Source organism: Sciurus carolinensis, chromosome 1 (genome assembly GCF_902686445.1).
Source record: "Sciurus carolinensis chromosome 1, mSciCar1.2, whole genome shotgun sequence".
In the NCBI taxonomy this organism is placed as follows: domain Eukaryota; kingdom Metazoa; phylum Chordata; class Mammalia; order Rodentia; family Sciuridae; genus Sciurus; species Sciurus carolinensis.
In genome coordinates this window covers 154,446,361-154,470,493 of record NC_062213.1, presented here as the reverse complement: position 1 = coordinate 154,470,493, position 24,133 = coordinate 154,446,361, and the positions used below count along the sequence as shown (strand labels likewise).

Genomic DNA, 24,133 nt, shown 5'->3' with positions numbered 1-24,133 from the left:
TGTACACAGGATAATGATTTTTGTCTCATTCTATTATCTTTCATTCTCCCCGCCCCCCTCCCCACCCTTCATTTCCCTCTACATAATCCAATAGTAGCCATCCTAACAGGTTTGAAATGGTATCTCACAGTGGTTTTGATCTATGTTTCTCTGATAATTAGTGATACTGAGCACTTTTTCCTATACCTGTTAATCAGTTGTATGTTTTCTTTGAAGAATGTCTATTCAGGTCTTTGCCCAATTTTTAATCAGGTTACTTATTTTTGCAATTGAGTTATGTGAGTTCCCTGTGTACTCTGGAAATTAACTTTTTATCAGCTACATGGTTTGCTAAGTCTTTTGTCCCATTCTGAGGGTTGCTTTACTAATCAGCTATTTCCTTTGCTGTGCCAAAACTTTTTAGTTTGATGTAGTCCTGTTTGTCTATTTTTGCCTGTGATTTTAATGCCAGATCCATGAATTCAAGACTGACTTCATGAAGCATTGTCCCTATTCTCTTAGGGGTTTTTCTGTGTATGGTGAAAGATAAAAGACTGTGATTTCATTGTTTTGCATCTGGATATTCAATTTTCCCAACAACATTTGTTGAAAACATTATCTCTCCCCACTGTTTGTATGCTCTTGGCATCTTGGTCAAAAATCAATTGACCACAAATATGTGGGTTTGTTTCTGGGTTCTGTTTTGTTCCCTTGGCCCAAAAGGCTTTATGCCAGCACTATATTTTTTAAATTACTGCAACTTTGTAATAAATTCTGAAATCAGGAAATGTGTTACCTTTATCTTGTTCTTTCTAAAGATTGTTTTGGCTGTCTGGGTCTTTTGTTATTCTGTATGAATTTTAGATTTTTTTTCTATTCTATAAGAAATGCCATTTGGATTTGATGGGAATAGTACTTAAATCTGTACATTGCTTTGAGTAGTAGCATGGGCATTTTAACAATATTAGTCTTGAAGCAAGACTATAGGATATCTTTCCATTTGGGCAGCATTGGGGAGGTCTTTGTTTTCAAAGTGTTAAGTCTTTCACATTCTTGGTTAAGTTTATTCATAAGTATTTTAATCTTGTTGATGCTATTTTAAGAGGAATCATTTTCTTAATTTCTTTTTCAGGTAGTTTAATATATAGAAATGCAACAGCTTGTTGCATGTTGATCTTATACCATGCAACTTTACTGAATTCATTTATTAGTTCTAAATACCTAACCTTTCTATCTTAAAAGGGATCTGAGTGGCAGAGATATGAAACAGAAGTTCTTACTTCATTTTGGTCATTATGTCATTTCTGTCAAGGAGGACAAAAAGAAAACCAACTCATCCCTGAGTTAGGTCTATATTTGTGTCACATGATCCTTTAATCCAGATTTTTTTTTAAATGAATGAATTTTAGGGCACATTCAGTCACAATAGATTCACCATATTACTCCATCCTGACCCTTCTTCATAAATACTCTTGAAATATGAATATATATATATATATGAATATATATGAATATATATATATGAATATATATGAATATATATATGAATATATATATATATATTCATATTTTATATATATATAAAGGAGTGAATAAGTACTTTACATTTATCATTGTTTCACTCTAATAGCTCTAAAGAAATAGTTATTTTCATCACCTACACATAAGAAAACAAACTCAGAAGGGATAAACAACTTGCTCAAAGTCACAAAGAAGGTAAGCATCAAGTGCAACTCCAAACAAGGTCTCATACTCAACCTCCTGTATTATTCAGTGTTTAGTTATCTATATATTATACCAATCTTCCTACCAACCCCTGAGCCTTCAAATAAATGATTTTTCCTCTAAAAGGCAAACAACAATAGTGGCAAATAAATGTCAGGAAAAGGCCAAAATTAATTATTAACCAATCAGTAATATCAGTATTAATTTTCATACTGATTCTTTAGGAAGGTAGAATAGTTATTATCATTGGTTTACACTGGAAGAAATAAAAGGTGAGAGAAGTTATACAATTTGCTGCAAGTTAAAAAGACACTACGGTATACCAGTAGAGAGCTCTACAGTTCCCAAGTGCTTCTGCACCAATCCACATAGAATTCAGATAGCAATTATTCATTAAGCAACTATTAGGACTCATCTAGCAGCTTGAAAAACATCAGGAAACAATACAGGCAAAGATTTCTGTCCTCATGGAACTTACATTCTAGCAGGAGAGATAGAAATAGTAAATTCAAATTAGCAAATTATACAGGATATTAGATGGTGATTGAGAGCTCTGGAAAAGATAACTAGAAGAGGCAGGATAAGAGGATTTTAAGAGTGCCAAAATTGAGAGAGAAGGTTGTACTTTAAAATAAGGTGGTCAGTGTAGATTTACTCAAGAAGGTAACATTTGGGCAAAAATTTACAGATGTAAAGAAGTTAGGCATGCAAATGTTCCAGGCAGAGGAAAAATACAGTCCAACAGCCATAAAGAAGGAGCATGCCCAACATCCTAGAGAATAGCTGAAGCCAGAATTAAGGACAGGTAGTTAGTGTAGAAATAGGAAATCGGGTCAATTCGAGGAAATGAAGCCATGAAGCCATCTGCCTCTGGAAGTTGGAGACTGCCCCTGGAAGAATGGAATGTCAAGGATCTCCGGAGCCCATTGATTACCAAATTTACCTGCCTTTATCAAGGACTGCAAGCAAGGAGCTGCTAATTAATGCCCCCTGGGCCCTTACCTGCCTGAATCACCTTGGCCCTCCCCCTGCCCATGGTTTCTCAGTAATGCAAAACCAGGCCTAGTCATGTAGGCAGGAAGGAGAGAGATAAGGGGGGAGAGAACTGGAGAACAAAAGAGACTTTAACCTATAAAAGATGTAGGGTGCACTCACTTCTGGGGACTTTTAGAACATCAGCCATGGCCCCCTTCTCCCTGGGAGAAGTCTGTATTATTCCCTTTAAATAAACCTGCTTAATATGCTTGCCTTGGCGTGCTTCTCTAGTGTTCAATCTTCAACATTAGAAGGAACAGAACTCGTCACCGGTAAACGGTGGTATCAGATTTGGAGGTCCCACCAAGATTTACGCCAAGGTAAGTAAGCTTCTCTCTCCACGCACCCCACATCTGTTTGAGGTGCATCTTCCTGTCTCTTTATTTTTGGAGGGCAAAATGGGCACCCGTCGGCTACTTAAATGCAGTTAGTGCAGCCGCCATTCTTAAGACTCGGGTGAGAGGTTTCCCGGCCCAGGCAAGTTCCAATCACCTGCTCTGTAGGCATGTTGGACTGTGCTGAAGCCGTTTCCTACTTTTCTGTCCAGGCCCGGAGCGCAATTGCCGCAAGTACACAGTGTCCCTAGTCCTGATCTGCCCAGGATGCGTGGAGGTGGAGGAAGGGTTGGAGCAACTGCGGGGTTCTCGGCCTGGGCTACTCTCGGGTGGACCCCAAAGGTTCCTTCTCCAGACTCCCCCTCCCGACAGCCCTGAAGGGTATCCAGGGTGATCAGTAGACAATGGCACTGAGGAAAAGCGCCAATCACCTTTGCCTCCATATGGGCCATACAGTGCACAACACTCCCGCACATCCACTCCCTCCTGGATGCTCCCCTTCCCTTGCCAGTCAGACATTAGGAATTCAAGCTGTAGGATTAAGGCCTGGGATGATTAGTATGAAAATGCCCAGGTTCCCTTTGTTCGCATAGTTAGCCTTCACTAGTCTAAACACTAGAGTCTCCCATTACTGTTCCTGTGCTTAAATGTGCTCACTGTGTTCTCTTTAAGCTGCAAGAGGGAGGCATTTAAAAACCCCTCCCGTGAGACCCTCCAAGCAAAGGGTGTTATACGCCTAACAACCAATAGATGTCCCCCCACCCTCCAGAGATTCCTTTAGTCTACAGGGCAAAAAGATAGGCAAAAGGCACACTTTTTACTTTTGTCATCATTTTTCATAATTAGGAGTTTATAATGGCAGGAGGAAAGCAGTAATGCCCTTAAGTCTGAATCCTCCCAGGGTCTCTAGCACAGGCAAACTAGGACCCTAGCACTTTGCCGAAGAAGGCCAGAAATAACTTTGGCAAAGCCAGGTAGTGAGAGACGGGTTTTTCTGGACCATAAGGAAGCTCAGTTAGGGAGACGTCCCTAATACTTCTAACTCAGAAGGGAGCTTCTCTCTCAACAGTATTGCCAGGTTCACCACTAGCCTGCATACTGCTAAATTGCAAATGATCAAGAAAAGTGCCTTTCATATGTTACCATGCTTGACAGCAATAATTTCTACCATGAGAGGTGAAAGCCTTGAGGAATCGCCCACTAAGGGAGGAAAATCGAGGGGACCTTCCCAACTTAAGACAGACAAAAATAAATTTAAGGAGGCTTTTGGAGGATCCTAATAAATATTGAGATGTTTCAAAACTTATGCCAGGTATTTGACTTCACCTGGAAAATTATGCTATTAACCATCTAGAGCACAGGCAGTTCCCAGAAACCATCCTAACTGGGATTTGAATAATGAGTAGGATGCCTAAAAAAAACTATTATGCAGCCTTCAGGAAAGTCCTGCTATTTTCATGGAGAGACTTAGAAAAGCAATAAGAAAGCACACCATTCTGAATCCTGAATCCATAAAGGGTCACCTACTTTTAAGGTATAAATTTATCATTTAGTCAGCCCCAAATATTTAGAGGAAATTACAAAATTGGCACGTGGCCCTGATCAATCCTCAGATGATCTTCTCCAGCTTGCATCTTCTGTTTTTAATAGACATCAAAAAGAAAGAAAAGGGAACATATAGGCAAGAAAAAGGACTTATTAAAGATCATTCAAACTGATATAGATACTTTTAATGCCTTGCAATAGCCCATGCAATTCACCCATTTTAGGAGTTAAAAAGCAAACTGTCTAGTCCAAGACCTTAGAATAATGAAGCAGTAATTTCCCCCATCCTGTAGTTCTTAATCCATACACTTTTATCTTGGATTCCAACTGCTGCTTTGTATACTAAGTTAGATTTAAAAGATGGCTTTTCCTGTTTATGCTAGACTCTGAATGGCAATTTCTGTTTGCCTTTGAGGAACCAGATACTGTATCTCAACTAACCTAGACAGTATTGCCTCAGGATTTAAATGGTCCTCACCCGTTCTGGACAAACCTTAGCTAAGGACTTAACAAAATTCAGAGATAAAACATTCTGTGATTGTTCTCCAGTAAGTAAAGTACATCTTTTATGTGCCTCCACTCAGGAGGAATATCAAAAGGCCATTGCAGAACTCCTAAACTTCTTAGCTAATAGGAATTAAAAGATCTCAAAAAATAAAGCTTAATTACATCATCAACAGGTTCAATACTACAGGAAATAGCCACCATAGGACAATATTCTGCCCCAGGAAGGGGCCTTACTTCAAGCTCCTGTCCTCAGCTTACCTATGAAGCAAGATTTAACCTGTTTGTCACAAAGGGGAAAATAAATCCTGGATAAGCAGTCATAGGCAGCTCAATAACCAATGGCATATCTCAGTGAGGAACTTAGCAAAGTAGCTTCATTCTCAAAAGAAATGGAAAATAAGGTCTCATAATTTTCTTTGACATCCAACCTGTCCTGATGAGATGGCTAAAGTGCCTTAGGCACAAGGTTTCTATTAAAACCTGTTAGATCCTTCCAGATCTCAGTCAAGGCTTACATTGAAATGTAAATAGGAAGCCTAAAGGCTCAGTAGGAGACCGGTCTCAAACCCAAGGAAAAAAAAGGTAAAAAAGAGCCTTACCTAAACTCCAGCAAAAGTAAATTTTATGGTGCCTTACTAAAGTAATTAACGGCCGTATCATTTTTCCAGGACTCTTGTTCTTTTTAATTCTATATTTTTTTGAGCTCATGATTTTTTTGATCAGTTCTATTTTTTACTCAACTAGAGTTCTTGAACATCTGTTACACTGCAATGGAGATTCACCTGTAAAGTTACAAGGCCTTTGATTTTGTGTTATTTGTATGTCGTGCTGTCTGGTGTCATGTTTTGTCTGTATCAAAACTGAGCGCTCCTAAAATTAAAATTTAAAAATGGATCCAAATACTTTTAATTCACATGATTTAAAGGTTCAATTCAAATTGGGTAAACTAATGAAAGTAAAATGTCTTTGAAAATAACTCGCAAGTCTCTAGGTGGTCAAGCTAATAAAATATTGATGTTAATAAAATGTCTAATATCAATTGTTTCTAGGACTTTTCTTCAACAGGAAAGAGACAGCAAATACTGTTCAGGACACTTATCTGATTTCTTGGTTTTTACAGAATAAGTGAATTAGAGTTAACATGTATGGGATTACTCAAATGTGTTTGTAAAGACATCTGATTAATTTACAAAGTTAAAATGCTAATTGTTAAATAACATCAAGTACTCTTAACTCCTTAAATTACATGGGGTATCATACTTAAACATTATTGGTGTTTTCATAGGTTGGTAAATAAAAGGGTTTAAACTTGCTTTGTGTCATCACTAACCTAAAAACAAGGTTACTAAGAGTTATGTCCTAACAAGTGCAATTCTATATACAAAGGGTCCCAAAAGTTTCAACTGTGTTTCAATTAGAGTACTATAAACAACAAAATATTTAATCTTATTAAAATAGAGCAATTTATCTAAATTCAGAAATTTCATAAGAGTTGTTTCAGAATGTGAACAAAAAGGGGTCAACAAATAGGAAAGAGAAAATAAAAGGTTCTGGGTATGGAAATATATTTAGTAAAAGGAAAAAGGAAATGTTTCTGGGTAGAGAATAGCAAGGAGGTTCACGTGGATGAAGTGGAATAAGGGAGAACAGAAGGTAAGAGCTCAAGGTGGAGAGGTTAAGAGGTCCTACAGGATCTTATAAGGACTCTGGGACTTGGAAAGCTAAGGTAGTTATTGGGGGAGTTAAAAGAATGATCTAATTTAACCTTTACAAGCCTACACTGACTACTCCGTTGAGAACTGACTGGGTCTCAGAGGGAAGTCCATGAGTCAAACCAGGCAAACAAGTATTTAACACTATGGCAATAATCTAGACAAGAGATGCTGGAGGCTTAAATGATGATGGCAATGCAGAAGGTGAGAAGTGATCCTTTGCTGAATTTTCTGAAGGTAAAGCCCACAAAATTTGCTAACATGCTGGATATTGGATACAAGATAGGAAGGTCAAGGATAACTCCAAAGCTTTAGGATGGAGTCTCCAACAACCAAGACAATAAAGACAGTGAGTGGAGGAGAGGCAGAGGAAATAAAATGAGTTTTGGACATTTCAGCTAGAGATGTCAAGTAGGCTGTTAAACACACAAATTTAACTTTAGGACAGAGATCTATCTCAAATATAAATGTATTAATTTTTAGGCATGTAACTAATATTTAAAACCATGAAATTTGAATTGCCAAAACTAAAACTGATCTTCCATACATACCAGTCAGCCCCTAAACAGATAAAGATTAAGTAAGGTCTAAAGAAAGTTAGTGATATACACAAATCAAATTGTAATAGAGCTGGGGTATTCTTTAGCTCTGAATTTCTTGAGAATGCTTCACTGTCAGCTAGTATAATTAAACAATTGTCCTTTGAAAGCTAGGTAAAGGGAGTTTACCATCCAGAAAAGACTAACTTCCAAAATACTATGCATAGAATATGTTATTATTTTCTCCCTTTTTCTTAAAAAACATTATGTAGAGACGTTAAATATCTCGCACTCTGTAGGCATTCCATACATATTATTTAACAAGTAAATTTGCCATTAAATAACACAAGCTTACTGTGACACTACTCTGAATATCTAAACCCTATTTGCCAATGAGCTTATATTTAAACATTTTTACTTACCTGATATTTAAGCCAATGAAATTTGTCCACGTGAAAATATAATCTCCACCAAAGACCATTCCAATATAAGTTATTAATATATTCTAAAAATAAAAATGGTGATATATTGTTACATAGGTTTAACCAAGTTTTTTATATGTACATATAAACATCATCCATGCTGTGACCCAAGTATCTATTCTTAAAATACAAAAACAAATAAATAGTAACAATGAAAATCCATCAACCCTAAACTGAGTATAGTGTGAACAAGGTCACTAGTAAAGAGTCAATGACGTTAGCCTGTTTCCAAATTACTTCTCCAGAAGTAAATGCTTGTAGAATGCTAACAAGATTATCAAACTTTGCCTGCCTTGTGGTATGGCTGACAGATGGCTTTTTATTGTGATGGGCATAATTATTGACTTATGAGGGAAGAATAAAGAATGAAAGAATGCTTATATGCAAACATCTTTCCTCTTTTAGAAAGAAAAACTGGGATGATGGGAACTTTGCCAATATTAAGACTATTATTAGAGGAATTTTCCTCGGTAAATTCAATAACACATGGGAAGTCATTTTAAGTATTATACCTAAAATTACTTCTGACATTCCTAGGTATAAACATTTAGCTCCCTGTAATTATCCTCAGATTAAAAAAGCACAAAAATAACTTTCCAAAGTTTAAACTATCATTCAATTCCTTCCAAATAGCCCTTCTTTTATATTCACAAGTCACTGTCTCCCTCTCTGCTATTAAAACTGCCATAAACTGTAAATGTTACAACGGTCCTGGATCAGGCCTAAAGGCCAGGACTGGGATGTAGTTTAGTGGTAGAGTGCTTGCCTAGCTAAGGCCCTTGTTGCAATCCTCGGCACTGAAAAAACAAAAACAAAACAAACTCCAAAGTAATTTTCATATAAGTGCCCTTTAAGAGAGCATTCAAAATTACACCAGCTTCTTCTAGATCTAAGATATGATTTTGAGCATTCAAAATTATACCACCTTCTTCCTAGTGACAGCAAGTTACCTTAGAGAAGATTTTAATTTTAATTTTTATTTTTTTGTAGTTGTAGATGGACACCATGTCTTTTTTTGTTTATTTTTATGTGGTGCTAAGGATAGAATCCAGTCCCTCATGTGGGCTAGGCAAGCAAACTGCCACTGAGGTACAGCCCCAGCCCTAGAGCAGATATCTCACTGAAGGAGAAAAAAATATGTATCTTGCAACAGTAAACAAGGCCAAGAGGTATGCTGGAAAAGTAAATAATAGGACCTCTCTTGGAATACAGAGATCCAGGGAGAAAGTAGATTAATTTGCATTAACTGCCCAGGGAACTGCAGAAAGGGGGACACAGAGAACACAACCTTGCTGCTCAAAATCAGAAAAGTTGTAGGATATCTTAAGCAACATTTGCTATCAGGAGGACACCAACCTCCCCAGAGGGAATGTACCAGGAAGCATAGAAGAGTATACTGTTAGCTCAAAACTAAGACTAAATGTGTCTGAGAATTACCTGGAAACCTTGTTAAAAATCAAGATTTCCAGGTTATACTCTACAGATGGTGATTTGGTCTATCTGGGATAGCCCTAGGGATTCCATTTTAAACCAGAAATAAGAAATTTTCCTACCACACCTCAAAAAAGAGAAATGAGGAATTTGACAGAAGGGTTTGTGAGGTTGAGATCCTCAAGCATAGAAAGAAGCTTAAAGCCTCCTGAGAGAACAATGGCTGAGTGGAAAAGCTAGTAAAAGAAAGGATAAGGAAAGGTTAATGAAAGAAGCATCACTGTGGCCTGTGAGACTGTGACTAGCAAGAGCTTTGGTGGACTCCCATCTGTTAGCTTTCCTTCAACAGTGAGACCATGCAGCAGTGAGGAGCAAAAGCAATTAATCAGGCAATCCAGTTTTTTCCCTTCCTCAAAGGTCTGAAATAAAACTACTCCCTTGGGACTGAGTAAGTCCTCGGGTTATTGTACTACTAAGTGTTTCAAAAGAAAAGTATGAACTTCACATTAAGTATCACTGTGTTTGTATCCCATGCTGATCATAGTAAAGTACACTAAGAAATTCCAATGAACTTGGTTTAATTATTTAAATCAAACATAGGCTTTCCTGCACCATCCTTCTCCTTAGCTAAAACATTGTACCAAATGCCTTATCTCCTATGTTCTAACTGCTCTTATTCTAAAGACACAAGCATCCAATTTGCTCTTGAAGCATTTACTGTGAAAAACTAAAACACAGCAGAGCTATTTTGAGGGGCTAAAACTATCTCACTCAGCCCAATCTCTTGTCTTCAGCTTTCTGGGAGAATTCACACAATTGACTTGTTATAGCTTAATTTAGAATTCTATTCAAGTCAGACACTCCAATTTCATGATCTGAAGCTACAGACTTTTGGAAATTATAACCCAATCTGGTTTCTAACCGGAGATCTGGCAGGCCCCACTCCACTAGGGGTGCAGAATACCAGTGACAGGCCCCATTCCACTGGGGGCATGTTTTACTTACTAGTCAACAAAAATGTTACCCCCACTGTTGACTACTGAAGCATCAGAATGGAAGCCACCAAACCGGGCATGGTGGTACATGCCTATAAAACCAGTGGCTCAGGAGGCTGAGGCAGGAGGATCGTGAGTTCAAAGCCAGCTTCAGAAAAAGTGAGGGGCTAATTAATCAGTGAGACCCTGTCTCTGAATAAAATACAAAACAGGGCTGGGGATGTGCTCAGTGGGCGAGTGGCCCTGAGTTCAATCTTTGGTACTCTGCCCCCCCCCAAAAAAAAACAAAAGAAAGGAAGCAAGTCACCAGAGTAACCATCCTCTTCTTCCCAAGTGATCATGGACCCACCTCTCTGTCTTATCTTCTTTAGAAAGCAAACTCACTTGGCTAATTCAGACATGCCATGGCCTCTTTGATTTTAAAGAGCTAGAATCACAAAGTCAGATGAAAGAGGCCTCAGGCTTCAATGAACGTTAGCTCAATATTCAAGTCAACTTGGCTCTCTTGGCTGAAGACAAATGAATCTCCCTCAAATAAAACAGTTCAGGAGGCAGTAACATCACTGAAAATGTCAGACACGATTTTTAAAAGTGGGTCATATAAGGTTTGGCTCAGGCATATGAAAAGCACCCCTGATTAGCTTTTGGCCAGCACCTCTTCACACCGAACAGCCACAACACAGTGAGACAGAATGGTTCTCCCTGGGGTTAAAGGGGTGGGCCTATCACTACTAAGCTATTCATCTGTCCTGTCACAAATAGGCCTAATTCTCTTTCTTCCTCTACTCTAAGATAATACATTTTCCTTTTCCCACACTCCTCAGAGCTAAGTTGCCAGTTAAGTAGAAAAGGCCCTCCCTGAGTTCTTAAAAACTGTTAGAAATGCAACACAATCTGTCAAAACTATTAAGACAGAACAGAAAATAAGGATTATGGGACTTAAGACAACAACCAGATTATTATTTTAGAGGACCAATATTAAAAAAAAAACACATACCAAAAAGATACCAGTATTTTTTTTCAACTTACCTTAATACAGCCAACTATTGTAGTTGTAAGGGCAGAATTATACTGAGTGCAGAGCACTGTGGCATACATCAAGATAAACCTAAGATGAAGAAGGAAAATGTATGTCATAATGAAGACCCAGTGCTTACTTTAAAATAATCGCTGGCCAAGAGAAACAGCCAGTGTCAGCCATGCTAACTCATTCTAGTCATGCTAACTCACTGAGCAACTGTGAGCTCTCTTCACCTCACTGGTGCTACATTGCAGCTCCATATTTTTTAAGATTTCTAAAGAGAAACACATGTCCATTTCCTGACCAGGTGTTTTTCCCTGATCCCCTGAACAAAATCATGAAACAATCACTTATAATGATGAGTACTCTTTAGCAATCATGCTTCCTACTATCTCACCTAAGCCAGGCAGAAAACTTAAAGGGTTCATGACTCTAGCTCAGTTGTGTACCTTCCATGAGGACAATGGGACCTATGGACAGGAAGAAGGTAAGAGGGATTTTTAAAAAAAGCAAATTGGAACTGCTTTAAAAGCGGATACAGGCTTCCTTAACAACTAAGCAGCAGCACTTGGAACTCCTAGGTTTCCACTGAGGCTTTTGAGCTGACTTAGTCCTTGAGCAGCATGTCACTATATTCTGAAGCACTTGCTCACTATGTGCCAAGTCTGAACTGACTGGTTAAGGGAAAGACACATTACAGAAACACAGACGTGAGAAGAGGCATGTTTGCAGATGCCCTTTGCCTTCTACATCTTCTCTTCTAGACAGAAGGCAACATGGTAGAGAGAAGTCAATCAGCTTCAAATTCAAATGCTGCCTTGCCTACTTGTGCAAACAGTTAAGTTTTGAGCCTACTTTCTCATAGATAAGGGAAGAAGAACATATGTCAAATAGTCAATGTAGAGATAAAATAATGTATATTGAAATATAATTGTGCTTATTATAGAGTAGGTCAATGAATAAATATCAGTTTCTTTCCTCCCTCCTTCTAACATGGCTCTAGGATCCATTCAGCAGCCCTAAGAGCACCCTCCCAGGTGCTATGAAACCATCTGAGTGTGAAGCTGATTATCCTAAGCTGACATACTCAGGAGAACAAACAGGATACTGAGAAATGAGGTAGATGGCCTCTGAACAAATTTCTCTAATCTATTCTAGGAAAACTATCCGCTAATAAGATGCCAAATTCTCACCCCATCACACAGGAGAGGGTGAACTGCAGAAGAAAGAGGGTGTCAGCCCAGCCTTCAAATTCCATCGCCTGTAATACACAAGAAAGCATTAGATTTTAGAGCAGGCCCTCAAAAGGAGCTCATTCATTCATTAATGAAAATTCTTCTATGTGTCTATCGTTAACATGTACATGCACGTGCTCGCACACACATGCATTTCCCTGCATCATTCCCAGAAGAGAGCGATGTTCAAGAGTTTCAAATATATGAAACTAAACCAACAAAAATTTTCAGAAGATATCCACTTTCCAAAATGTAATGTGGAGAGATTCTGTACTTTTCCCTACTTGTACAAAGTAGATAGTTCCTTGAAGGCACAAGTCACATCTGGCTAAACTCAGCTATTCTCCCAGATGGCTGTTAATGTACTAGTGTTAAAGGTTTTCTCCAATATTAAAACACATTTCCTCCTTGTAATGTGTGAAAACTCAAGTACAGAATTAACAAATGTACCTGAGGTCTACTCAGGGAGAATTATTGTTTTAAAACAGTTAATTCTAACTGCACAGTGCTTTTTCCTTTTCTTTTTTCTTTTTTTTTTTTTTTTTTTGTTGTTGTTGTTTGTTTGTTTGACATCAAAAGGAATGAAGAGAAATGAAAGCGTGCACAAATCATCTCATTTCTCATCCAAGAAGGTTTCCATCTCAAGTACAGTTTCCTTTGCAATATGATCTTTTGATAAGCAAATGTGGAAAACATTCTACATTTTAATCTCTCTGCCAACCTGTCTAGCTTCAACTCTTAGCATTTTCCCATAAATCTTGTGCCTGCAGTGCTCCAGCAGTACCAGACTCCTTGTGGTTTATAAAATATAACTTGCAGTTTCATATTTGCCTGCCTCTGCCTGGAATGTCTTCCCCTCAACACTGACTCCTATTCACTCAACAAATTAAAACTCCAGACTCCTTTGTGGGGCCCTCTCTGATCAAGCACTTCCTTTGGGCCTCAGTGCTTCTCTCTACAGCTCTTATCTATCTGAGCTGTAAGCTTTTCTATACCATATCTGCAGACTATGAGCTCCCTGTGGACACATCATCTTTATCTAATTATATTCCCAACACGGCGTTTGTGAAACAACAGTCACTCAGTTTGTTCGTAGTACTTTTTTTGTTGAAGTGTAATATATAAAATATAAAATTCACCATTTTTTAGCATACAATTCAATGAATATTGACAAGCATATAATCAGGTAATCACTATTACAATCATGTAAGGCAGTTCCTACCTGCCCCTTTACAGTCAACTGCCTCCCCATTTCCAGCCCCTGGCAACCTGTGATGTACTTTTGCTATTACAGTTTTGTGTTCAACAATTTCCTGTAAAGGAATTGCATAGTATGTACTCTTTAATGTCTTGCTTCTTTCAAGTGGCATGATGCTTTTAAGACTTATCCATGCTGTGTTTTTATCATGAATTCACTCATTTTTATAATCAATTGGTATTTCATCATATGTATATACCACAATCTGTTTAGTTAAAAGTCAATGAACTTTTATTTGGGTTGTTCCCACAATCATGTTACTATGAATAAAGTTACAATTACGTCTGTTGACACAATATTATTTGTCTTGGGTGAATACCTAGAACACTGGATTGCTAGTTCTTTTGCTAAGTTTATCCTTAATTTTATAAAAAACTATAAACTGTTTTCCAAAATAGCTACATAATTGTATATTCTCACCAGCTCTACATGAGAGCTCTCACTGCTATATATTCTTATCAATATTTAGAATTCCCAGAGGCTATTCTAATGAGTGGTAAGTGGCATTTCACAATTCTAACTTGTGTTTCCCTAATGACTAACAAGGTTGAGTATCTTTTAATGTGCTTATCTGACATCAGTATTTTTTTTACGGTCTATCCAAATCTTTTGCCAAATTTTAATTAAAAGTCTTCTGATGACTGAGTTTTTTTTATACATTATCAAAAGGTATCTTTAATCAAATAAATGTGGTACACACACACATACGCGGGTAACCTAGGAGTAAAAAATAATCAGAATTACATAGCAAAGACCTTACATAAATCTCTACATATTCTATATACTATACATAAAGGAGCTCCTTTCCTCCTTTAAATATCCCCTATGCTTCCAGTGCACAATTCTAATATGTATTAAGTCAGGCCTTGGAGCACGATGCTAAAGAGGGTTAATCAGGTCTGCTCATAATGAAATAGCAAACTACAGCAATAAAAAAGTACTGCCTAATATTTGTGGAGTACTTCTGCATAGATCATGTCATTTGATTCCCATAATGACCATGTGAGATGAAAAAGCCAAGTCATATTATCCCCAGAAGACATCAAATGACTAACTTTAGGTCATACAGTTAATGTACTAGACTCAAGTTTATGTGTAGACTCAAGTCTACACATTCCAAGTCCACAACTCACTACAATGAATATTAAATTTTATTCAGAAAAATGCCCCAAATATGTATTGCATAGGCACCCCCTTGGGGACATAGTAACTATTCTGTAGGCTATTAAAATAAACCTCATGGCCATAAGATTCAAAGACAGAAAAATAATTCTCAGGAGGATTTCTTTTCCCCATTTCCCTATGTATTTGGCCTATGTCTCAAGAAAGCCAGTCCATGGCATAAGTATCCTGCTGCATTCCTCTACTTTACCACAAGAACAGATTTTTGACAGCAACAAAATCAGCTGCATTCATTTGAAGGTACAGCTGAAGGATTAAATATGAACTAACCTCTCACTGTAAGAGCCTACTCTCTCTGCTATCTGCCATAAGGACAGCATCTAAAAAGCAATGAAGGCTACTGCTTATTAAGAGTTTCTTATGTGCCAGATTCAGAAATATTAAGTAACTTTTCCAAAATTATTCAGCTAGTAAGAGCTTGTTCAGCTCCACAGCCTACAGTCCTTCTATCTATACTACTGGGAAACAACAAACTCAAGTTTTTCTACCCAATGGCTCTATGTGGTTACTATTATCAGATCGGTGAGTCAAAAGTAGGAGTTCTACTTGTTAACTCTGCATTAACTTTCTGTGAGGTCATAATAAAGTCATTTAACCTCTATTAGCCCCTGTCTATTTTATAAAGGTAGAAAACAGTCTGCTCCTTCTGCCTTCTGTTAGGAACAACTGAGAGAATGAAATGAGATACTTCAAAGGTATACAGAATTTATAAAAAGAAGAGATTATTTACTTCAGCTTCTACCACTATCTCTATTAACTTCTGGTGGTAGATTTGCAGGAAAAAAATTTTTTTTAAGGTTCTGGGAACTGAACCCAGGGTCATACACATGTTAGGCAAGTGCTCTATCATTAAGCAACACCCTAGCCCCAACAGGCAAAGCTTCTTATTCTCCTTAAACATAGGAGATATAGAAGGCATAATGACCATGTACTTTTTTAATCAGGAAAAATAAAATGGTTAAACAAAACAAAACTTCTGCCTCTAGAGAAAACTCTGATAAAGAACCACTGTGAAAGAATGACCTGCGTGGTCATTCTGTGTGTGACACAGAACTAAAGGGGACTCTGCCACAAGCTCTGCAATCTGCAAGCTTGGCTAAGTGGCGGCTGTGATTACAGCCTGAGCATACAAAGATGCTTTCTTAGGCTTCCTTCTGTTTTGAATGAAGCCTCCAGCTCTACAGGTGTTGGTAGTGTAATGTAATCCCACAGGTCAAAGCACACAGGAGTAAAAGAGTGTCGCACAATCAAAGGGTAAAAGTTATATAGACTTACCAGTTTCTATAATTAAGCATTTGATTTTTTAAAAATATTTTTTAGCTGTAAATGGACACAATGCCTTTATTTTATTTATTTTATGTGGTGCTGAGGACTGAACAAAGTGCCTCACCCATGCTAGGTGAGCACATTACCACTGAGCCACCCCAGTCCCCTTGAGTAAGATTTTTAGTCAAGTAAAAATATTTGAAACAAAGTTTAACTATAAAAATTGTTCTTTACTTGTTTCAATTAAGGAAATTAAAAATTAGGGAGTATCTAAGTAAGATTAAGCATTAAAATGACATAATAACAAGACTAAAATCTAGTTCAGAAATGCAATCAGATTTTGTCTTTTATACCAGCTCTGATTGATTTTTTCTGTCTGAACCATTGTGTTGGAAAACATTCTGAGGCTATGTCCAGGCTCAGAAAGGAAAGCACTGTGACTATTTGGCCTTGTCCACAAGAGCAGAGGATAACATCTTCACTGATTCACCACTTCTAATCTAATGAGAAACATGGAATAATTTCAATGTGCACTACAGTCTCAAGTGCAACCACTCCCACTTTCAGCAAAGCGTCAACAACTTATTTGAGATGCAAACTAAAATCCAAAGTATAAATAGAACATTTTCTCAGTGTTTTGATATCTCCCTGTTTACCTTTAAAAATCTTAACACACCATTTAGGCTTTGGGCATCATGGTAAAAAGGTTGTAAACAATGTAATTCTATTTTGAAATTTCTTTCCCTTAGAAAAAACTATTGAGAAAAATACTGTGTTCTTTTCTAAAGGTAAAGTGCACGAAAAGTTGCTTGCAAAGGCAGAAGGAAGATGTTAGTGATGCAAATTATCTGCCATGGTTCTCTCCCTGCCTTGGGAAAGTTAGATGAGTTCACGGAACCAGTAGTGCTGGGTTACCTACCTTGACATCTGCACTACTATAACCATTTTCTATCTCTTCTGCTCTGCCCCTTCTCCTAGCTTAAATGAGAAGCTAAGCCCATATATTTTCACTATCTCACAGCTCACTAAGCTCTGCAACCAATATAAAACATATGTATGATGGCAAAACTACATATTTCAGCTTTCTAACCAAGTTACTTGCTCCTGTTGAAAAAGTCACATCCTCAAAAATAAAAATAGCTAACAACATTACTTTTTTAGTCAAACAATATACAATAAAAGAAAAAGATCTATTCATTACTAAAGAATAAATGACCCAACCCAATTGTTTTACATACGAGAACATCAAGACCCAGAAAACAGAAAAGATCCGTCTCTATTAGGAAGAAATAATTCAGGTCCCAAAAATCAATTGTATGGTCCACAGAATGACCCAGAAAAGAGTAATTACTCTGGACAGGCTACTCTGGTAGCCTAAAACTTAATAATTTAGTCAGCAATGCTTCATAAGAGACACTTCCAAAGAGATGATTTGTATGGCAACTTTTCATGTCATTCCTCTAAGTCATGTAATATAACCAGTGATATAATGAAGACATTATACAATGTCCCAGTGCCTACAGTACTGGCCTTGTAAGATCCACAGCAAGAGGTCTGTTCTTCATTCCTACGTGAGAATACCTAGCAGAGTGTGCTGCCAGAAAACCAAGCTCCAACTCCTGTGACTCTGAATCACTGGCTTTGTGCTGCTAACATTCCTTTTGGAGGTAACAACTAGTAAGTTTAAATGCAATCTGTACTGACACTTTGGAAAGTCATTAGTGCAATGATGTCCACTCTACCTCCACCTATATTAATTAGATATCTTTTATTAACAGTAAGCTGGTTTTCATATAATATGTAGGGATTTTAAAAATATTTAGAAAATACTTAGTGTTTAAAAACACTAAGTACTGAAATACTGGTTCTTTGGTTCAAGGTAAATGTTAAGGCTTGCAAACCCTGAATAAACTTTAAAACACACACACACACACACACACACACACACACACACACACATACACCTTGTACTATGTGCTCACTGAGATGCACTGTTCAATTGGAACTTGCCTTTTAATTTTTAAGGTAATTTAGTATTTTCATCCTTAACCTCCAATTCTTTCTTAAAGGTTATATCAGTCCTGTCAACTGCCTCTCTGGAAAACTGACCTTTCAGGGCCTCTTGTTGGATTCCTGCCCTAGCAGAGGGAAATTTTCCCGTCTTTGCCTACTAAGGTTAACAATGAGACTTTGAGAAAAGTAATTCAGATCTGATTTTGCTTTAGTTTGCATCCAGGTCAGGATCTGCAACTCTAAAAATGCAAAAAAATTAATTTGTTCCATCTTTCCCAGTTATTTTTAAAGTTAGAATTCAACAATGGATACTCATCATTTGTTCTAAAAAAACTTAATATTTTTCTTATTGTTCACTTTATAAAGTACAGGTTTTAAATACCTATAAAAACAATACAGAAAAATGAAGAGTTTGGAAAGCCTCCCTTCATTCCTTTCTACGTACCCTACTCCCATACACAAACAAAAAAATTGTTGGTTACTTTATTAGTTTCATATATATTCTTATAGTTCATTTATTTAAATAAGTAAATAAACTATGTGTGTCTTATTTTTCTTTTCAGTTTACACAAGGAAAGCATACTCTTTGCACCATGCTTTCACATTTAACCACTCATCTCGGAGATCCTTTCATTCAATACAAAGAAAAGTTTCCAGGCAATAAGTGCCCCAGGTTCAGAAGAGCTAAGAGTTCCACAAAAGAGAGCAGTTTATCAGCACTGATTAGGTCTCAGAACATGCTCTCTCCTCAACCTAGATCTAGGTTACTTCCCCTCCAAAGAGCCCACACAAATCAGTCTCTCAGTCCACTCAGTTCAGTGTCTGCTCAAATGAACTTTAGTTATCTCAGCCATCTTATCTAAAATAGCACCTCCCCTCATTCTCCTCCCTGTTGTACTTCTCTTCATTGCTCTTACTATATTATTTATGTGTAGTCTAACTCACCCTGCTGAAATCCAAGCATCATTAAAGCAGGGAACTTGGCCTTTTTTTTTTTTTTCCTTTTTAATTCTTAGAAGAGTATCTGACACATAATTAGCACTTAATAAATATTTTCTTTGAAAGAAATAACATGACTTTGTAAATAATTAATAATAAGAACAAGCTGCAGAGACTACTTCTAATACCACTCTTTTAACCAACACTGAGATATTTCTCACATTTAAGAGCTTGTCCTATAAGAAGGTCCTGCATGAAGTTCCAAATGGAGCAGAAAGTAAATCAGGGACAGCAAATAGCTTTGGGAGATACATGTACTTAGGCAACAAGCAAGAGTTCTGGAGTTAAGACTGGTTTTAGTTCTAAACCTTGCCAACTGGGCTTAAGCATATCCCTAGCCTCTGTAAAACAAAGAACAACCTACCTCACAAGTATTTAACAAAGATCAGGGCAAATTATTTATGTTGAAGTATCTTGTCAGGTAGAAGGCATCATACCAAGATAAAGTATTCCTAATGGCCAGTCTTAAATTGTTTTTTGGCAACAGTCTCATTTAAAAATGTATGCATACACATTCATGTTTGTTCAAATATACATATGCACATTTAGGAGGAAAAACACACTGACAATGAATTGGACTTACCAAAAAACTCTTACCATATAGCCCATTCTTTAATGTGAACCCTTTTAGACAAGGCTTCAGACAAATAGCCCATTGCCCACTGTGAAAATGAATTTCCCAGAGGAATAAACAAACTTCAGACCTCTTGTAGAATACTATGAGCCTCCTGGACAGCCTGGCTCATCTAGGCTTCCACCTACTACATACAGACTGTTTTAAATGAAAAATAATCACTCAATCATCTTTCTAAGTCTCATCTCTAAAACAAGCCCCCAAACTGCTTATTGCATTTGGTGGTTAAGAAAACAAGAACAACCTCCACAAACAACAAATATTGATATTCAATCCATACGAATTTCTTCCTAACCTGAAGACTCATAGTACTTACTGACAGGCATGCACTTTGGTGCTAGATCTTACACCACCTCAGTACTATGCCAATGTCCTCTTTGGGTGGAAAGGATTGGGGCATACTTCTCATATATTCCGTGAAGTTAACAGAGCCTTCTCAGGACAGGAAAAATGCTCAGAAACACTAAAGTGATTTGAATTTAAAATGAAATTGTAGTGACTAAAAAAAGTAGTTGCCTCATAAGCATACAAGGAATTTAGGAAAACAGTCAAACTTAGAACTCTCACTTCCTAAGTTTCAAATTTAATTCACAACCTACCAAAACATGTTATTCATATTGTCTATATTTTAATTTTGATTATAGGCAAATTTCCATGAAACAGTCTACCCTCAACCCCAACAAAGAGGAGGAACTGACCTACTTGCATTTCACATCCCACAATGCCCCCAAAGCACTTCTGCCACAGAACCTATACTAGTATTGTTTTAGTCAGTGTTTTCATCACTGCAACCAAAAGACCTGACAAGAACAATTTTAGAGGAAGAAAAGTGGTTTATTTAGGGCTCACAGTTTCAGAGGTCTCAGTCCACAGATGGTCAGTTCCACGGCTCTGGGCCTGAGGTGAGGCAGAACATCATGGCAAAAGAATGCAGTGGAGGGAAGCAGTTTAGGACATGCTAAACTGCTCCTCAACAAGGACAAAAGAAAAGTTCCCAGGGGTACCCACCTCCTCCAACCACACCCTACTCACCTACAGTTACCACCCAGTTAATCCATTCAAGTGAATTAGCACACTGATTAGGTTAAGGCTCTCACAATTCAATCATTTCACCTCTGAACATTCTTGTATTGTTTCATACATGAGTTTTTGGGGACACCTCATATATAAACCATAACGTGTGTTGCTCTTGAAATTAGGTCTGCTCCCTAATAAGACGGTACAGGCTTCAAAGACTTGCAATAAGAAGCATCCTCTTCTTTCTTATTCCCTGAGTCTAACACAGTGAGACATATGATAGTCCTTAACTATATGAGAATGTTGAGATGGAGAAGATGTTAAGGAGAGAATGTTTAGAAAAAGAGCATGGGATTGTAAGAAAGCCAGTATGTCCATTTGTTCCACAATAAATGTTTTATTAGTATTAAGAAAGAATACACACTTATACGAAACCCAAAACAATGATGGAGTTTCACTACAAAACAATGAGTTCGGCTTCTAAAATTAGTTTATCATTCTAACTGGAAGAATATGATTCTTCAAAATCATATTCTTCTAAAACCTTTCTTGATTTTCACCTGGCATTTTCATTGGAAAAACAAAATTCTCTTCTGCTTACAAATGGAAGAAGAATAAGAGGAAATCTAGATCTAATCCTAATGTAGGTGGCAAAGTAAATTTTCACACTATGAATAAACATTCTTAACTATACTGAAGCCTTTCAAAATGAAATTGAGTTACTAAATTTCAAAATATACACAAATTATGCTATAAATTTTACATAACTGTCATCATTCTGGAATGAAGAAATGCCTCCTTTGGTCAATTTTTTCAAGTAGCTACTGGTCAAAGTTTCAACATAATGAAAATTCCATCTTTGCTAGGTCCTTAGGATACCTAACTGTACTAATTTTTCCAACTTTCTCATGTACAGACTGTACTTGAGAATTCGAACCATCTGTCTTGCCATTAGGGGTTGGTTATTTTATATTACATTCTTACTTCAAAGCTGAAGAGTAAAGGGTGCTTCAGTCAGAGTCTTGCAAGAAGGAGGCAGACCACTATGGAAAAACCCTAGTTTTTGGCGTAAGACTTGGGTTTAAATCCTGATCCTACTACCCACCAGTAGTATGGGTTTGGGCAGGTTATTTACTTTCTCTGAACCTCTACTCTTAGTAAAATAGGGATAATGTAAACTTTTTAAGCTATTATATTACATATGGAAAGCAACTAGCAGGTAATATAGGCTCAATAAATGCTAGTTTCTCATATCATTTTTTTCTTCAAAGTTACAGAAATTTACTCATCACAATTGGTCATAGCAGTTAGCTGTTTCCTCCTTCAGGGCCATTTCTAGGCCTTCTAGTAGCCAGGTCAAGTTCATTAGAACTTTTACACATCTATTCAAGATGGTATGTGCCAATTATTTAAAAGAAAGAGGTCTTGATGGGGTAAAATATGTTTCATAAATTGTCAGTATCCTATTTCAAGAACTATTTTTTGATAGCCTGCTTTTAAAAAAACCTTTTTATTTCACCCTTCACTGATCTGTGGGAATCATCACTGTCTTAAGAATGAATGAGTAATATATTTATCTGAAGAAGTTACTAGCCAGGGGGATGGATCATCAGAAAGAATCTGGGACAGGAATCCTTGGAAAAATTCTGAATTTTAATTTAATTTGCAAAATGTAAGTTCTAACAATATGGTATTAACTTTTTCTCTAGGAATCCAGGTTTATTTTAGATAAAATTTCTTCTCTAGATTTACTTTACCACTCTGTTTTGGATTTACTTACCTAAACATTTGCAGAAAATTGGTAAACTACATTAATTGCTATTTATATGGTCATGGCACCACACAGTACTAAATATCTTCTAAGGAAAAAAACAACTTGGGATTTAAGCAAGGATGACAATTGTCAGAGAAACAAAATTCTAGTGATGCCCAGTATTTTGTTTAGGGTTTTAATTTTTTTACTATTTCAAGATTCTTTTGCTTCTCAAGAATGATTTGCTAAGATTCCTATTTTATAGTTGAGTAGAAATGTAAAAATTCCCTTCCTCTATTCTGGCATAGATGAAAAGGACACTAGTTAGCACATACTATTTTTATGTTGACAAGAGCTATTTTGAGGTACTTTAGTACTCTCCAGCGCTAATGCCAAGAAGAAAGGTTAGCATGACATTAATAAGCTAAAGAGTAAATTCTCAGTTTGTGGTCACTTAATAAGCACATTTTTTTTACAACCCCAAAGTCTATTTTGGGGTCATTAACAGTAATGTAATTCATCAACATAAGCCATTTAACTATAATTAGAAAGTCCTACCTTTTGTGCTTCTCCTGTGAAATATGCAATGGCCAGAGTGGGCAGAATCATGAACAGTGCGTTGTAATAGAGCAGACCATATTTTCCCAGCTCCTAGGATAATAAGTAATTAGGTTTCATTTAGTTCTAGCAGATAGGTATATACAACCCTGTATAGAATACTACCCCAATCACACATCTGTATGATTTTGTGTGACTTTCTTAAGTTAAAAATGTTTTAATTTCAATAGCTGCATTCAAGTCTGAAATGCAGCACTAAGTCTTTATGCTATGACTCATGCTCACAGGACCAGCATTAAAAGTAGTCCTGAAATTATAGGTAATAAAACTTGTGATTTATTTAAAGTATCTCAGCTTTGGTCATACAAGGATAAACCAAATAATTAACTGTTTATGGTCACAAGCATCACTAAAAAGTGTGCCTCGTTTTGCACGGCAGCGAACAAAAAGCCAGAAAGGAACTAAGCAATCTTTAAGAATGGGTACCCAGTCAGCCAGGGACATAAGTGTTATCCAGGAGTGGAAGATGTACACATGAGCAAACACACAGATCCATATCATCCATTTAACTGACAAGTAACAAAAATAAAAATGCCAAAACTGTTTTTCCTTTCACATTTTAACTGTTTTGAGTATCTTTCTTCCTGAGTTTTTTTTTTCTTCCTTTTTTTCTTTTCTCTTTTTTTTTTTTTTTTTTTTGAGTTCCTGGGGATTGAATCCAGAGGTGCTTTACCATTGAGCTACACCCTTGGTACTCATTATTTTTGTTTAAGACAGGGTCTCACTAAGTTGCTGAGGCTAGCCTTGAACCTGCGATCCTCCTCTTCAGCCTCCTGAGCCGCAGGGATTACAGGCATGTACTACCATGACTGGCTTGCCCTGACTTCTTAAACATAGTACACTGACTAAATT

At 37.0% G+C, this 24,133-nt stretch overlaps 1 protein-coding gene across 2 annotated transcripts in view; it reads right to left on the bottom strand.

Moving 5' to 3' along the window:
- The window catches only part of Slc35d1 (solute carrier family 35 member D1), a 48,442-nt gene that overhangs the window by 15,542 nt on the left and 8,767 nt on the right, over positions 1–24,133 (bottom strand). Inside the window, exons 8-11 of one of the 2 annotated variants that reach the window (XM_047560862.1) lie at positions 23,222–23,314; positions 12,500–12,567; positions 11,315–11,393; positions 7,800–7,882 (exon numbers count right to left, since the gene is read on the bottom strand). In XM_047560862.1, coding sequence (XP_047416818.1) covers positions 7,800–7,882; positions 11,315–11,393; positions 12,500–12,567; positions 23,222–23,314 — 323 coding nt within the window. The remainder of the gene's footprint in view (positions 1–7,799; positions 7,883–11,314; positions 11,394–12,499; positions 12,568–23,221; positions 23,315–24,133) is intronic. The other variant, XM_047560870.1, reaches the window with a different exon arrangement.